The sequence below is a fragment of the Agelaius phoeniceus genome, chromosome Z (assembly GCF_051311805.1).
Source record: "Agelaius phoeniceus isolate bAgePho1 chromosome Z, bAgePho1.hap1, whole genome shotgun sequence".
In the NCBI taxonomy this organism is placed as follows: domain Eukaryota; kingdom Metazoa; phylum Chordata; class Aves; order Passeriformes; family Icteridae; genus Agelaius; species Agelaius phoeniceus.
In genome coordinates this window covers 4,537,725-4,554,487 of record NC_135303.1, presented here as the reverse complement: position 1 = coordinate 4,554,487, position 16,763 = coordinate 4,537,725, and the positions used below count along the sequence as shown (strand labels likewise).

Here is a 16,763-nt window from a genome sequence, read left to right as displayed (position 1 = left end):
TCCGGCTCCCGTTTGTCCTTGTTATTACGGGACAGGCAGGGACACAGACAGGAGAGAAGCTCAAACAAAGCCCAAATATTAGAAGAGTTGGCAAAGAGTCTGCACTCTGAAATACTGTAAACCCCCCCGCTAGAGCCACAGCAGCCCTTCCTGCTAATAGACACAGACATCAGATAACTGTCTTCAGAGGCATTTGTCAAATCCCAGTCATTTTTATTCCCTTCCCTTTTAGCTGTCTGGCACTCCAAATAAACCAGCGATTAAATAAGGAAACTTTACATGGGTAAAAATATTTTTTCATTCCCAGATGAACTCTCTCGAAGCATACAGAATTCAATACCTCCCTCTCCTAGGCCGTTTCTGCACACAGAGATTTAAAGAGTTTGATTCCAATGCCAGTCAGGGCACTGACACTGCTGGGATAAGCTTCCAGAGCCACTATCCATGGCTGTTACAAGTCTGGAAGATGACCTCTTCTCTGAAATGCTTGGGGCAAGAAGCACTATGCAGCCTGGTACTCAACTTCAAGTCCCATTTGGCCGCTCTTGGCAAACCTCATTTCCTGCAGCTGCAAAATGACACTGACCTGATGGCAAGGGAGCATATAAAAAAACAAACAAACAAACAAACAAACAGATACAGATAAAACAGATAAAGGGGTTAGATTCCAACTGCAAGCCCACTGCTGTTGTGAAGCTGGACTATGCTGCAGGAATAGCCCCTGGAGGCAGCATGCCTTGCAGACACACCCTGGACCGAGATGCCCCTTCCCACCCCTTGTCCCTTACTTCCTTAATGAATGGTATAAAATAAATTAATAGCAATTTCAAATTAAGAAGTTCATATACTTACTATAGCTACCGCTCCTAAATCTCTGTATGGAGGAAATAAATTAAAGTAAAAGGCTTTGCAGCTGAATGAGAACTTTTATTATATGTTTAAGGAAAATTTGCAGATTAGAGTCAGCTGAGAAATCTTTTGCGGGTTTCCCCATACTTGGAACTGATTTTACTGATGGAAAATATCTTGATATTCCTAATACAATTACTACACCCACATAATTAGCATAATAAATATATAAGCCTGTCAAGCTGATAGTCTAATGTACTTGCCACTCTGTTATTTAATAGTGAATTCCAAGTATTCTTGGCAGCTGTTTGAGTGTCAATCAGGCTAAAAAACTAACAACAGAAAAGCAGTTGCTCTCAAAATAAAAAATAAAAATTGCTCTCAAGTATGAACCCTGCATAAAAGAAATTTTAGTCCCTTTTATCAGTAACCACTGGGTTTCATTCTGATCTCATAATAACATTCCATCAGTGTGTGCAATAAAATTGAACTGTAGGTTCTTCTCTGCAGACTCCAGTGCTAACATTCATGGTGTCCAAGGGCTGATAGGAACTCCAATGGGAATTTCCATGCTTCCCTCATCCAAGGCAGTACCACTGCTTCAAAGTGAGATGTCTCCAAATCTGAAGGATTTTGCTGACCTTTTGCTGACCTTTTTTTTTTTCAGACTATGAGGCATGCAGACACGAGAGATTACAGATAAATCCAAAGAAAAGCAAGATCCAGACCCTCTTTTCCTGCAGCTGGTAGTGGCTGAAGAGGTTACAATCACCTTGCTGCATGTAACCACTGCCTCTATGGTCACTGCCTGACAACTCACTGTCTAATTAGCTGATCAATCTGCACAGCTGCTCTCTACTATTGTGACAAACAGTGTGAGCCTGCTTCAGTGTTAGTCCTGCACAATAAATGAGGATGATTGAGGAAGTGTGGTAGCAGTTTCACAGCACAAGTAAACCCCCAAATTATTCCTGTACCAGAAGAAACAATGCTGCCAACCGGAGAAAGATAAAGCTCCAGAGTGCCTGTGGAATAAGACTGAGGGTGAATTAATGAGTTACTGCAAACTGGAATCTAAGTAGAGGTTCACCTGCTCCAGAGACATGCCTGCAGTTGGTTCAGCCTCCACAAAAGGCCCACTGGTGTTCTCAACTAATTTGTGATAAAGGGAAAGCCAGTGAGAGGTCTGCATGGAGAAGCGTGGAACAGCAGAGACCAGTCAACTCTATCGAAAACCTCACCCTAATGGCAAATAAACACTACAGCCTACGACACCTCCCATTAATTAATTTCTATTTCACGTCCACAACCAGTGGGAAAAGACTGCTTTTGAAGCATTTTTCAGGGATAGGTCCCTTATTGTGAAATAAGTGTGAAATGCTGCCTTTCATTAAGGGTAAGGTCATGTTACTGCCTGTCAGTGATGGTGCTAACCTCCCTCACCTCTCCATTACCAGCATGTGCTCTGTTGGATCCCAGGCCCCTCCAGGCTGTGCTGCCCTTCTGGGGCTCTGCTACCTGTGTAACAACTCTTCCTAACCCCTACCAGCAGCTCAAAAGCTTGCCTCTCCCTTCCATCACCTCTGTTATCCAGGCTGACAAGCATCTGCCTGGAGTACTGCCCTCTGCATGCCTCCTCCCAGTTCAACACAGACTAAAAAAGTTGCTTTCTACACCTTCAGGGCCTTGTTCAGGCCATTTCTGTCAGTGCTCCTTTGTTTTGGAAAAGCCTGCACCCACCTCAAAAGGTCTGAAACTGAATGTGCTGCTTTCTTGCAAGCACCGTTTCACTCCTTGCTTCCCTAAACTGCTCTTTGTAAATGAAGTTAGCTAACTGTGATGCTTCAGTCTGTACACAGGGCAATTACCCAAAATACTTCAGACACAGAATGAAAAAAAAACCAAAAAAACCACCAAGCACTGGCTGTCAAGGAGAAGTACTATGAAACTAAATGATGAGAGTGCTCTGGGGAAGAAATTCCAAACCTCAATTCTGCAAGTGCAAGAAAGAACTGGAGAGCCAAGCCCAGCCAGATTTTATGGAGCTGAATAGGCTGAGCTAGAGGAAATACCAAGAATCTGTTTATTCATTATATTCCCCTTATAGTGAGTTGTCATAAGTTCTTGAACCACTCAGAAGAAAGAAAAAAAAATCACGACTTCTTTTTTATTTCCCCTCATTCTATTTCAAAATTCAAATAAAAACGGTCAGGAAAAAACCCTTCATCCTTAGCTGTTCACAGCCTCTGGAGTTGTTTCCCAGTTATTCTGGGGCTTTTACAAGCAGAGCTAAACAGCCACTGTGCAAATGAACCCTTAGCCCTGGGCAGAACTGCTTCACACACTAACCAGCAAACACAGAAGTCAGACCGAGTAGTTTAACACAATCTGAGCAGAAAAGAGTAGTGAAACTGACACAACCCCTCAGCATGAGGTACTTTAGTTTGCATGTGAAGCTTAGCACTTACATATATCTGGACTGCTGAATGAAACGTTTAAAAACAAAAAAAAAATCCCTTCTATCTTCAAAGTATAGACTTAGGTATCAGGCAGGAGTGAAACTGAACAAGCAGCATATTTTAAGTTGTAACCACCTAAGCAAAAAATAGCAAGTGATATTTTTTTTTCTCTCTCTTTTTTTTTTTTTTTTTTTTTTTTAATGGCTCTCCACGCAGAGCAAGCAAGTCACTCTGTGCTGTCAAGAATGCTGGATTCCTACTAGCAACAGTCAGCGGTTTCTTTTTAGTTGCGAAAGCTGCAGGAGGCTCTGGCTGTCTGTGTGTCAGAGCACGAGCAGGACGCTGGCAGAAGCAGCCCCTCCAGCCCTGTGTGTACGTGTAGCACCTCCCCATTCCCTCATTCCTGCAGGCAAAGGGGTCTCCCTCTTTCCCTCTGCCTGGCAATGCTGCCTGCTGGCTGCGCTGCTGGGAGGAAACGGTGAGGAAGCCAAGCCTACTGTAAAAAAAAGAATAAAATAAAGAGTTAGAAGATGGTTCTTATTACAAACATCAAGCTGACAATGTGGCAGGCTAGATATTCTCTGGGCATTACAAAATGCTAGGAAATTTGGAGTTTAACTGCCATGAAGTCAGCCTGACACAAGTATCCCCTCCTGCAGAAAGCCTGTATACAAAGAAAATGCCCCAGGAGATCCCACACCTGCAGATGGAAGAGGTTACAAGGTGCAGGGGAAAGGGATCTCTTTAACCAACACAGCTGGCTCAACTTTAAAGTTTATTTGTGGCAGCTCTCCTCCTATATTACCTAAGGAGCACCAGGGCAAACACAGGTTAATAACCCATCAAAGGCATGCATCAACTACTCAAACACTGAACTGCAAACTACTAAACTCACCATGAGCCAGCAGCGTGCACTCACAGCCCAGAAAGCCAAATGAGTCCTGGGTTGCATCCAAAGCAGAGTGGGCAGCAGGTCAAAGGAGGCAATTCTGCCTCTCTCCTCCTCCTGTGAGACCCTCACCTGCAGTGCTGCATCCAGGTCTTGGTCCTCGATGTTAGAAGGACATGGAAATGCTGGAGCAAGTCCAGAGGAGGCCACCAAGTTCATCAGGAGAACCTTCCCTGTGAAGTCAGGTTGAGAAAGCTGGGGCTGTTCACCCTGGAGAAGTTTCCAGTATCTGAAGGAGCCTACAGGGAAACCAGAGAGGGAGACTTTGTAGGGAAGGGTAGTGGTACGACAAGGAGGGATAGGTACAAACTGAAAGGAGGGAGATTTAGGGCATCTCCCCTTTTTAGGGGAATCACCCCTATTTATCCGCAGTTTAGGTTGGATATAGGGGAGAAATTCTTTACTGTGAGGATGGTGAGACACTGGAACAGGTTACCTGGGGGAGGCTGTGGATGCCCCAACACCTGGTGGTGTTCAAGGGACAGGTTGGATAAAGCAACCTTGAGCAATCTGGTTTAGTGGGAGGTATCCCTGCCCATGGCAGAGGGGTTGGGATTAGACGGTCTTTTATATTCCACGAAACCAGCACTGACAGAACTGAGGTGCTACAAACCCGCAAGAGTGTATTGATAAACTTGTGTAACAACTTACAAGTGTTGTGTCCTGTGCCACTCATTTCCAGAAGGACATAGAGAGGCTGCAGCGTGGGCAGGGAAGGGAACGGAGCTGGGAAGGGAATGGAGCCCCAGGAGAGGCTGAGGGAGCTGGGCAGGGGCTCAGCCTGGAGCAAAGGAGGCTCAGGGGGCCCTTGTGGCTCTGCACGGCTCCTGCCAGGAGGGCACTGCCGGGGGGATCGGGCTGTGCTCCAGGGAACAGGGACAGGAGCAGAGGGAACGGCCTCAGGCTGGGGCCGGGGGGGGGGGGGGGGGGGGGCGGTAAATTTGGGTATTAGGAAGAAATTTTTCACAGGAATGGTGAAAAGCATTGGAACAGGCTGCCCAGTGGAGATGATGGAGTAATCTCTCCTGGCCGGTCTAGGGGAGATATAGCTGGGTATTAGGAAAAATTTCTTCACAGAAAGCGTGACTAGGCATTGGAACGGGATGCCCAGGGAGACTGCAGAGTCACTGCCCCGGAGGTGCTCAGAGCAACGACTGGACGCATCACTTAGTGCCACGGCCAGGCTGACACGCTGCTGTCCGCTCACAGGCCGGACTCGCAGACCTTTTCCGCCGCAATCGCTCCGTTTCTTCTCGCTCTCTCTCTCTCTCTATATATATAAATATATATTTTCGTATTTCTGCGACTGTGCCCGCGCCCCTCCTCCCGCTCTCCCCGCCCTCAAGCGCACACGCGCCTGCGCCGTGCCGGGCGCCTCAGGCCGCGCATGCGCGTCCCGCCCTCCCGCCGAGCCCGGCGCCGCCTCCCTCCTCCTCCTCCCTTTCCCGGCCTCTTCCCCGCCACCTCTTCCCGGGGAAGGGACGAGGGCGGCCGGAGCGCGGCACGTACCCGCCGCCATGCAGATCACGCTGAAGACGCTGCAGCAGCAGACCTTCCGCATCGACATCGACCCCGAGGAGACGGTGCGGCCATTCCCGGGCCCCCTCCCCGCCCCCGCCATTTCCCTCCCCCACCCGAACCACCATTCCCGGGACGCGGCCGTGGACAGGGATGCGGGGATCTGTGCCCTCGCCCCCCAGGAAAAAGGAGGGACGGACTCCTCCTGTGGAGGTGGCAGGAGATTCAGTGAGGGGTCAGGGCCGCGGGGGTGGTGCGGTGTCCGCCCGGGATGATTTTGGGGGATTTAGGGCCGCGGGGAGGGGGTTGAGGAGGGATCCCCTTTTTCCTCGGGATGCTGGTGGGTAGGAGTGACTTCCCATCGCCGAAGGAAAGGGGCTGCCGTGGCCAGACCTCCGGCGGAAGGACTTTTTCCCCCCCTTGTTTTTGAGGAGAACGCCCCGGAGGTGGGAGGGGGAATAAATATCTCACGTAGTCCTGGGAAGGAGAAGAGCTCTGTAGGAAAGGAAAGTTTCTCCTTTCGGGAAGCGGGGTACCGTGGGTTAGCAGTCAGTGGGGCGCAGTTTTATAATGGGAGCACTGGGAGAGGGGATATTGCGGGAGCATCCCTCTGCCGGGGTGGGGCTGGGGGTCCAGCAGAAGGAAAACGTGGTGGTCTTTCCCATCCTTCCATGGATTCCTACAAGGGAAAGGCTGGGAGGGTTGTGGGGCTTTTCTGCCGGGGCAGGAGCGTGATTCTGGGGTTTGCTGCCAGGTGCATCACAGTGTGCCCGGGCAGGTGTGTGGAGGTTTTATTGTGTGGCCACACGGGGCGAGCTGCAGTGATTAATCAGTGTGCACTTAGGAGGGGAGGGAGTGCAGCAGAGACTCTGCTGACCTCGGTGCTGGGGGGTGTGACGGGGTTCAGGCAGCCTCCTTCCCCCTGCCCAGCGCCTTTGGATGCTGTGAGCGAGGAGGAGGCATGTTTTGCTTCCAGGTGCACACGGGAGCCCGCTGGAAAATCCTCGGGGAAATGCAGTAGGAAGGGCCCTAAGCGAGCTGGCAGGGTTGGAAGTTGCCTTGTCACTTGCCTGAGCAGAGGTGGTTGTTTTGATAGCCAAATCCAGACAACACTTGTGGCCTTGGTTTGAAAGAACTGGGGAGGCTGGCAGCTTTCCTTTCCAGGCAGCTTTCCTGTGACAGGTGGGCAGTGAAGCTCTAGATACTATGGGGCATTGTATCTGCTTTTATAAAGGCTCTTAGTTCACCCTCTTCCATCATAAGAAAATAAAGGATGACAGTAAAAAGTTGGACTAAGAGCTCGTTTGGGTTACCATTGTGACTGAGGGACATGGCAAATGCCCTAGGAGAAGCAGGGCTCAGAGACCTTCAAGTATTTAAAACATAAGTCTTTGCTGTTACTGAGAAAACTCTCTTTTCTTTTTTTTTTTCCCTTTCTTTTTTTCCCCCTCTTGCTCTCTGCATTCAGTAAGGTCCTGGGAAGTAAATTCAAGGAGAGGACTGAAGGAATGTTGCCAGTCAAAGCCCTCACCAGTTTATGAGACAGCAGAATGCAATGACTGGAAGTTGGATTGTGGGAAAATGCGACTGCACCCTCTGTTTATAAATGTAGCTGCTACAGTAGCTCAAAATAAAAATGTTCCTCATAAGCGTAATTTCAGCTTTTGGTCAGGAATGCATGATAAGACAGAAGAAATCTGGTAAAATTTGAGGGGAACTTTGTTTTAAAAAGGACAGGATAGAGACTTGATTTTATTGTATTAGCTGTAGAGGTGAAAAATGTGTTTAAATTTCTGTGGCACACTTCTTAAAAAATTACTAAGAAAATAACTGTTGGAAATACTAAAAATCATAGAACTTAGTAAAGAGAAGTTCAGCTTTGAGCCTTCACTTACAAACTGAGTCTTAAAATCAGAAAACACTTTGAAATAGGCTATGTTGAGGAAGCGCCTCACAAGTGTGTGCTTTGAAGTTCTCAGTCAGATTTTTTTTGGAATACACGGATTTTACCTAAAAGCGCACTGGTTTCTTAGATTAATTTCCTGGGACCTTGGAACGTGTTTCATGGGGTTTGGGAAACATTACTTTTAGTCTTTGGACCATGTGTGTGTTTCTCAGAGGTAGGCTTGTTTACTTGGATTTCTGCCCTGTGCTGTGACAAGGCCAAAATTCATGTAGTTGCAATAGGCACAGGAAACCTGTTGCTCCAAAGCCGGGTTCTGGTTCTGTAAAATTGCTTTTGTGCTCCTAGCAATTTCTCCCCTTATTCTCAGTACCCAGTTTAATCAGGAGAGACTTGATGTTACTGTGCAAGGCAGCAAGGTTTAATGCTTGTAACTGAGAGCTGTCGTTGATAGGAATATTTAAACCAACCTCCAGTAATAATTTGAAGCAGCATACTTCCCAATAACTCATTAGCCTTGCTAATTAGCTCTGTGCACAAGCAACTGGTCTTTTTTTTTTTTTCCCCTATTAAATACACAGTCGAATTTTAAACTTGCCTTCAGTAGTGTGACTAGTTTTGGTTTGGTTGTGTTCTAAAACATTGGCCAAGTGAGTATTTTGAGTGAGTGAAAAATCTGCTTGAAGCTATTACCTTGCTTGGCAAAGATACTCTCAGGTACCCTGACTGACTAAAGAAGATGAAAATATTTAGCCTCAGGCCCTATTATTGGGGAAGGCCTGTTATCAAATTGAATTTTTGCAAACCTGGTTGCTCTGCACAGGGGTGGATTTACCCCTTGTAGTGTTCCAAGTGGGGCCACTCAGGGCTTGAGCATTTCGATTTAACCAGGGTAAATGAAAGCATGTATCCATCTGCACAAGCTGCTGCTTCTTTTTGTTGGCTCTCTGTGAGAAAGTAAACATGTTAAACATTGTGTTAGGAGCGAATAATAAGCGCTGTCTGACACTGGTGCAGCCCTGTGTGGCCGCATCTCTTGTCTGAGGTGACACTGTAGGGTTTTAAATGTGGCACTTCTCTTGTAGTTACCACTGTGTAGACACGAAGCAGGGTTTTAAAAATCTCCAACAAACGTTTTCTTAACTTGGAGAGTGAAACACCAGGCAATAGTTTAAGTCTGTCCCGTTTTGTTTTCAGCTCCCCCTGCGCTGTTAACCTAAAAACCTGATTGTCAAAATGCAGAGAAGTGCAAGGAATATTCAGGATGTCAGCAGTCTTTTGGCTGCAGCCTGTGTGTCACACAATATGGGCTTTCACATTTCGCTGTTCCACCACAGCCCTTGAACACCCAGGCAAAGCCAGCTTGTTTAACACCGTGTCAGCAGAACGCTCAGCTGTGGAAGCCCGGGCTTCTGCCGTGTTCTGGTGTGTCCTTAGCGTGTGTGCGCTTTATGTGGAGGGTTCGGGATGCTAACGTTACTGTGTCAGAAGAATCAACTTTGTAGCAGTTCTGGAAAAAAAAACCGGGCTGCTGCTGAGTGAAATGGTGAAAGCTGGTTCCTGGGCTTGTAACTTGTGAATGAGGGTGAGCAAGCCCTTAAAAACCTCCTTCCTACGTGTGTTTCAGTTAATCCTACAGCAGTTGTAGGTAAGAGGGTTGTTTTTCCATTTCCCTGGGAGTTTCATCATTTTATGGTTAGAGGAAAGTGCTCAGTTCAAAATCCAGAGGTACCCTTCTAGGTTAAAGATGTTTTTCAGGTCTTGGTATTCTTTTTTTAAATTACTCTTTGGGTTGTACAGTAGGTATCTTTCTCCTCTTCTGGAGGATTGTTTCGTTGTTCTTGCCTCTCTTTAGCATTTTATTATTGTGTGTGTGTGTGCTTGCACAGGCAGAGGAAGTGTGAGTTTGAAGGGCTTGTACTTGCTGCTTGTGGTTTGATACATGACTCTGCAAAATTGTAACTTCAGAGATCACTAGAATAAAAGTAGCTCCATTTTTCCCCCCATTGTTTTCATATCTTCTTCACAGACTATAGCATTTTGGAGTTTTGGTCTGTTACAATTTATGGTTGTTTAATTAACTCTCTAGGGGCTTTTTGCTACTGCTTTTCTTTGGTGGATAGTCCTTTTCTTTTTCCTGATTAGACTTAGGATTTTCAAGCAAGGAGGTTGTTCTGATTCTTGGCTGAAGAAGGCTAAGCTTTCACAAGTACAGGAATATTTTCCTGAAATTCTAGTGAGTGTTTTAAATAAAATTTCCAAAGAACTTTGGGCAGGATGACACATTTTTTTAAAATTTAATAAGGGAAAGGATAAGATAGCATAAATTACTTAATACAACTAAAATTATTTTATTCATATTGGAATATGTTTTTACATGTTGCCCATTTTTCAAATGCTATGGCTCTGCCCATATTTTTTCAACTACTTTATTGAGGATGTTCTTATGTAGGTTAGCTGTCAGCAAAGAAAAGTTAGCTTTGTACTTTTAATAATTTGGCAGTGTTATGTGCTGTATTTCTCAAAATCTAAACTTCCCAAGGTGGCCAGTACACTTAGAAGTTAAATATAGAGATTGTACACACTTAAAGATGGTTCTATACATATATTTAAGGTCTGTTTTGCAGTTACGACTGCAAAGCATAGGGTATCTGTCCTTGACATGGATAACAACAGGCTGGAAGGTGTTCCCTTTGAAAGCTGGTGAATAAGGAGAGTATGATTTAATTAAGAATAATAATTATGAGCAGATGATCCTGCTGCTGTCTGGAGTCCCATTGCTGCCCTTGTGTGTGAATGTCTGTATTTACTGACAAACCTTTCGAAAACATTTTCTTTGAATTCCTGAAACACAGAAAAGGTTATCTGTAGGTGTGAGGTACGGGGGCGTAAACTTAAAGCACCGAGGGGCACAGCTGGCAATGTTTTCTCCTACCAAGGTTTGTGTCTTTGGTCAAGGTTCCCGTGGGTGGAGTGGGCTCAGTGGAACAAATCTCTCTGTGTTTCTCAGGACGTGGTGATGTGCAGCTTGTCTTACCTAGAGCCTGTGAGGGTGGCTGTCCCTCTGCGTGCTGCCCTGCAGGGAGCACCAAAGGAACGGGAAAAGGAGAGGGAAGGGCTCTCGCCGCGGCTGTGAGCACACAGAGCGTTGTCTGCACACCGGCTCTGGTTCTCCCCCTCCTTGCCTTCCCCTGTGTTTTTGTGTCAGAGGCATGCAGTGTTGGAAAAGGGTTTTTTTTTTTTTTAAGTGTCTTTTTGACATTGGTCGAAGTGGCTTGTCAGTTTTCTTCGTACTCAAACAACTGTGGTCACTTTTATACTTGTAAATTGGCTTGTGGGGAATATGCCTATTGTAAAAACTGTGTGCCCAAATCTTCAGGAGGCTTTTTTTTTTGTGCTAATCAACAAGACCGCACAAGAGTCACCACTCAGAATGTAAGCTTTCTTCCTAAAACAAGCCTTTGTGGCTTCAGAGGCAGGACTGTCCATCTTGCTGTTTTTCTTCAAGCTGCAGATAGCTGGAAGCTCTGCTTTAGGTTGACATTTGTGTCCCTCTGTTAGTACAAAGCTGCTTTTAGTCACCTTTTTGCATCAGAGAACTGGCCCCGGTGCCTCCTCTTTCAGACAGGGCATACATCAATTTTAAAATGCAGGGCAGAAGTGTGTGGAGGCCAGCTTTGAAATCAGAAATGATTTCTCTTGATCTCTGGTCAGTGCATAACAATTACTAGACTTAAAAATTTCACTTGTGTGTAGATGAGCTCAATTTTGTAGAGGAAAATAGAAAGGTAGAGGTAATTGCAGAGAAAGTAAATGTCAGGGCAAAATTTGGATTTTTACCTTGACAATTCCAGATTATTTTTCTTCCGAGGATGCTGCTTCTTTCTTTGTATGCGAACTTCAGCAGCAGTAAATAAAGGAGCTTATGAATGCTTTATCCTGTCTGTTTTTAAATGCTGGAGTAATTCTAGATGCCTTGTTTATTTGAGTACAACTGGGTTTTTTTTTTTTTTTTCCCAGGCACTTACTAAGCTCATAAGCCTGACTGGATTCACAAGGCTCTTCCTCTCCTGTGGTTCTTCCCAATTACTGTATCTGTTATGCCTTTGAGGCCTGAAGTAGGGCAGTGATCTTTTCATGTAACCACCATTATTATTGCCTTCTGACTAAATATGACTGTCCTGTTTAGAAAGAAAATATAAGAGAACACTGTAAATGGAGTTTTGTGCCCGAAAAGCCTGCTTTTATGATTTGTAGAAAGAAGTAGCTGGAACCAAATAGATTCTTACCAGAAAAAGAGCTGTAAAGCATTGACTTAGGAGCTTGGTAATTTCTTATCCTCTGCTTGTTTTCAGTAGTAGGCACAGTATTTGTCATTAATCAGTTGCTGATCATGGAGTTTGATTAAGGGTAGTAAAACCTGTTGCACTGGTCATTTTGTTGCTTCATTAGCAGGTTTATTGTCTGATACAGCTGCATTGTCCTCGCCTGACTTTGAGCAGTATCTATGTAGCAGTATAGCATGTGGTAAATATATTTGCAAGGGCAGTAGGAGGAGAAAATTCAGGAATATTAAGCTTAAATTCTAAACAATTTTTCGAACTATGATGCCGCCCCTCAGGGAGGAGGAAAAGAGCAAGCCCTTTGGAGCAAAATCTTTTGTCCTTGTCTAACTATGACTTTTCTCAAAGCCTGGGAGAAACACGTTAGCTTGCTACAGAAAAGATGAAGGGTGGTACAGAATTATAATGCAGATTTGAAAACAAACCCTCTGTGCAGCATTTTTTCTCCAAGAGAAGCAGTTCAGCAGAGCTAGGTTGGCAGTGAGGGTCTTTCAGAGTTGGTCTCTTCACAGTCCTTTAATTCACTTGATGAGAATTTGATTACAAATCAACAGAAGCATGGTGTCACTGAAAAACACAAGGTTGAATATTGGTACCTGTATGCCTAACTGAGGGTCAGACTTTGGTAAACAGCTCTCAAATGAGCAGCATGGATTAATTGGGATTGGGTTCATTAAAAGATGAAGTCCTGAAGCTCATAGATCCTGAAACATCCAGGGAGAGTAGTGATGCTCTTCTTCAAGTGTGCTGGCCACCTGTTCCCAAGGACAGTGAATTTCTACCTTTGGAAAGAGGTGCCTGGAGCCTGTGGAAAACTGTGACTCTGACATGAAACTAAAGAGACCTGCTTGGTTTAGCTCTAAGTTTTGGTGAAATTATGTAAATGTTTTACAGTGGCAAGCATCAGTGGATGTGGGAAGGCTACTCATGCTTGAATGATAGCATCAGCACAAGAACAAATCAGTATTAATAGTCTATGAGTTAACTTGGGGTGGAATCTAGCAAAAGACTTCCATTATCAGAGTAAACTTTGTAGCAGCCTCACGGTAGAGGTAGCAAGCAACCTTGTCTGTGGGTGCATCAGATTCCTGATGGAGATCATGGTGTGGAAGATGGGTTTGTGGCTTGATGTCAAAAGAGATCCATTCCAGCTTTATATTCAGTTTCTCCCAACATCTCAAGAAATTCAGCAATTTGTCTTGCCCGTGTAATTATACATTAAAACTGATGAAAGTACACTGTTCACCTTTTCATCAGGATTTATGAAACGAGTCTCTGAATAAACTGATGATTCTTGCCTCTTCTGTGTTAGCATTTATATGAGGTGGGAGAAATGAAAATCGTTGTGTGAGAGGGAAGGGGGAATGGTGTGGGATCAATGGGAGCTGCTTGCCTGGGTGGAACCCAGCATGCCCTGCTTGCTTAGCTGGCAAAAAGTGACTGCAAGGAGCAACTGGGAAACTCAGCACTGGTGATTTCATGAAGAAACCCATTTTTAGATGCAGTTGATGACTGGTATTTCTTTGGAAGACCTCAGTTTTTCAGTTAGGAGTCAGTCAGCTCTAGCTCTTTATTAAACAGATTGCATGGCATAATGGATTCTCGGGGACGTTGCGTTCAGTTTCTGAGTAGCAGGGAGAGTTTCACCTCTGAGTTCGTAGGGGGACAGAAGAAAGTCATCTTGGCTTGTAAGTGTGCTGTTTCTGAATCTTTTGGGTAAAGTGTTTGTAGATGAATTGATGCTCATTCTTAAAGTTATTGCCATAAAGTAGAGGCTCTGTTTATTGAGCTGTGAAATTTTATAAGCGTAGAGGAAAAATGGGATTTGGTGAGGTCTGAAATACATTTTGAACCCTAATCAGGTTGACTAAAGCTACAAAGCCTGAAGGTTTGGTTTATGGATCTGTATTTATGAGTAAAATAAATCATAATCTATGAATTATTTCTCAGTTTGATGGATCAATGTGCTGGGTGTGCTTCCCCAAAATTAATTTTCACTTAATAACCAATGGTGGTGCTGGAGTTAGGTTCTCAGCAACCTAATTTGCTAGAGGCGAAGTTTAGGATGTTGCTTTTTTCAGCCTTTCACTGCACCAGCAGCTGGAAGATGCAGTTGTATTTTCTGAAAAGCATTGAGAGGGCCTCTCTCTCTCTTTCTCTCTGTTTTTTAATTCCTCCTTGAAAATGGGGCATCTATAGTTTAAATCTAAATTAAAGTGGATCATACTACTGTCTGACATACAGGTTGCTGCACCGTTATGCATTTTCCTCCCTTAGCAGAATTAATGGCACAGTTATTTCTCACTATGCCTTTAATCACTCCAGTTGGAACTACAAGGGGAAATTCTCTGCCACTGGAATGTTACTGCTAAAATTGATGTATCTGATCTTATCTATTCCTTTCTTTTTTCCTTGAGAATTAGTATTGTATCCTCTGCAAATGATGTGTTTCTGGCCTCCTAGGCTAGGCAGTGATGAAAGCCAGAAGATAGGAAAGCATTATTTTAGCCCGAGTGTTTTCTTGAACCTGTCTCTAATAGGAGAATGATGAAGTCTGCTGCTGACTGTATTTTCTTGCAGGTTCAGGCTCTAGTAGTTAAGGGTTGGTTTAAGTCCTTTTGTTTGTTCCTTTGAATAGTTGTGATCCAATCAGTTAATTGTATTCATTTGAGACAGGACAGATTCCCTTATCTAAATCACTGTTCTTTATAAAGCAGTTAAGCAATGCTCTGAAATGTTTTTGAATGTAATCTTGAAATTACTTGACTATTTGATGGTATTTTCAGTTTTAAAGGAGCAACTTGAATGACATGACAGAATTTTAAATTTGTGATTAGGAGCCCATGGTGGAGTACTGTCAGTCACCATAAGATATTGAGTATCTTTGGATGGCAAAAGTTCACAGTAGAGTGAATGTCCATTTAAATGAGAGACCCATGTAAATGATCTTCCCCTTTGCAAATGGCAGTGTCCCTGGGCATAGATAGCAAAATACTGTAAATTGGCTCAGTTATGTTAAGCTTAAATTTCTTTTAGATTTCTGTAAGCTGTCAGCCAGAGAACAGAAGTAATTTAGGATATAATCTGTTCTTAAACTGATTGATGCATGTGGCAAGAATACAGGCAGAGAATAAAGACCAGCACTGAAAACTGTAACAGACTTTTCTCCTCAGGATTTCCAGTCTTTTCAAGAATTAAGAAGTTAATGGTGGCCCCTGTATTGGCAAGCTTTAGCCAAAGATTATCTCTGTTCTCTAGGAGAAAATCTCTAGTCTGTTTTTATGTTCAGAACCACTGTGGTTCTGTAACCTCATGGTGTTATTTGCATTGATAACCATTTCACTGAGGCAATAAATACCAAACTGCTTCACGTGGATTCAGTTACTGCACATAGTAATTAGCACATGTCTTTAGTCTGTCCTGACCTAGACCACCACAATAATAAAAATTATGTCAGTATTAGTATGCAGAGAGGGTTTTTGGGTTGTGGAAGGTGCCTGTACAGCTGAAGCACAGCCACCTGAATATCCAACAAGGCTGAAACTGCCCGTGGGTGCTGAGTTAGTTTTCCTAGGTGTAACCCTGTGGGATATTATGGGACTGTGTGCTCTTGGTGGTGCTCAGCACATGAAGGATGTGGACCTTTAGGAGCTGGTCCAGAGGAGGCCATGAAGGTCTTCAGAGGGTGGAACACCTCTCCTATGGAGACAGGCTGACAGAGCTGTGCTTGTCCAGGCTGGAGAAGAGAAGGCTCTGGGGAGATCTTGGAGAACCTGCCAGTGCCAAACAGAAGGTTCTTTATAAGAAAAGATGGGAACAGACTTCTTAGCAGGCCTGTTAAGAGTAGATGTAAGGAAGGAATTTTGTACAGTGAGGATGGTGAAACACTGGAACAGATTCCCAGAAATTTTTTTTTTCTCATTTCCCTTGGCTCTATGGTGTAAATGGAAGTTTGCCTGCGTCTGGAGATGAATGCCACCTGCCAGAGGGATGAAAGCATAGTCCTGTTTGTTGCAGACTTAAGGCAGGGGGGATGTTTTGGGAGGTTTTGGAAGAGGGCAGTGCCTCAGGTCGCTTGCGGTACATCAATCACAGCACAGTAATAACAAGGGGAAATGCTACACGCAGGTGGTCAGCAAAGGCAAATTAATTGTTGGATCCTCCTACTGTAAATATCTTAACTCCTTTTCATGGATCCAATTATTGTGTAGTAAATCAACGTGTGTATTCAGTGTATCCTGACCTGGACTGTTTGCTGTTCAAACATTTATGTTTGAAAGAACACATCTTGGTTTTGTTCTCTGTGGGAAAAAGACTGTTGTCTGGAATAAAACAATAGAAAACAAAGGAGACTAACTAGACATTTGAAGCCAGTACCTTGATTTATGCAGTGAACATGAAACAAACTTTAATTTTCTCCCTGAAAATAGATTATGCACGTTAGTCACATTGCAATATTTCTCACAAATCTATGGCAAACCTGGTACCTGGGTATAAAAGAAGTAGTCTGGAGTCATTATCTTTGAGTGATTGGTACAAGAGCATAAGAATACATAAGGAGAGTGTTAAAAAGTAGACATTTGCACACGTAACAGGCTTTTAACATGATTCAAGGGATTTGCCCTAGTGCATGCAGGACTTTAACTGAAGTTGTTTGAAGTATTAGACATTATTAAAGTTTAGGGAAAAAATCTTTGATGGCTTATCTGTGGTGAAGGAGATTGTTCAGTAGCAGTGTGAGT

The 16,763-nt window shown here is 44.2% G+C and overlaps 1 protein-coding gene across 1 annotated transcript in view; it reads left to right on the top strand.

The window, feature by feature from the left end:
• Positions 1 to 5,646: 5,646 nt before the first annotated feature.
• Positions 5,647 to 16,763, top strand: part of RAD23B (RAD23 nucleotide excision repair protein B) — a 35,642-nt gene continuing 24,525 nt past the window's right edge. The window contains exon 1 of the mRNA XM_054653360.2: positions 5,647 to 5,840. Within this exon, the coding sequence (XP_054509335.1) occupies positions 5,775 to 5,840 (66 nt within the window). The 5' untranslated portion in view covers positions 5,647 to 5,774. The remainder of the gene's footprint in view (positions 5,841 to 16,763) is intronic.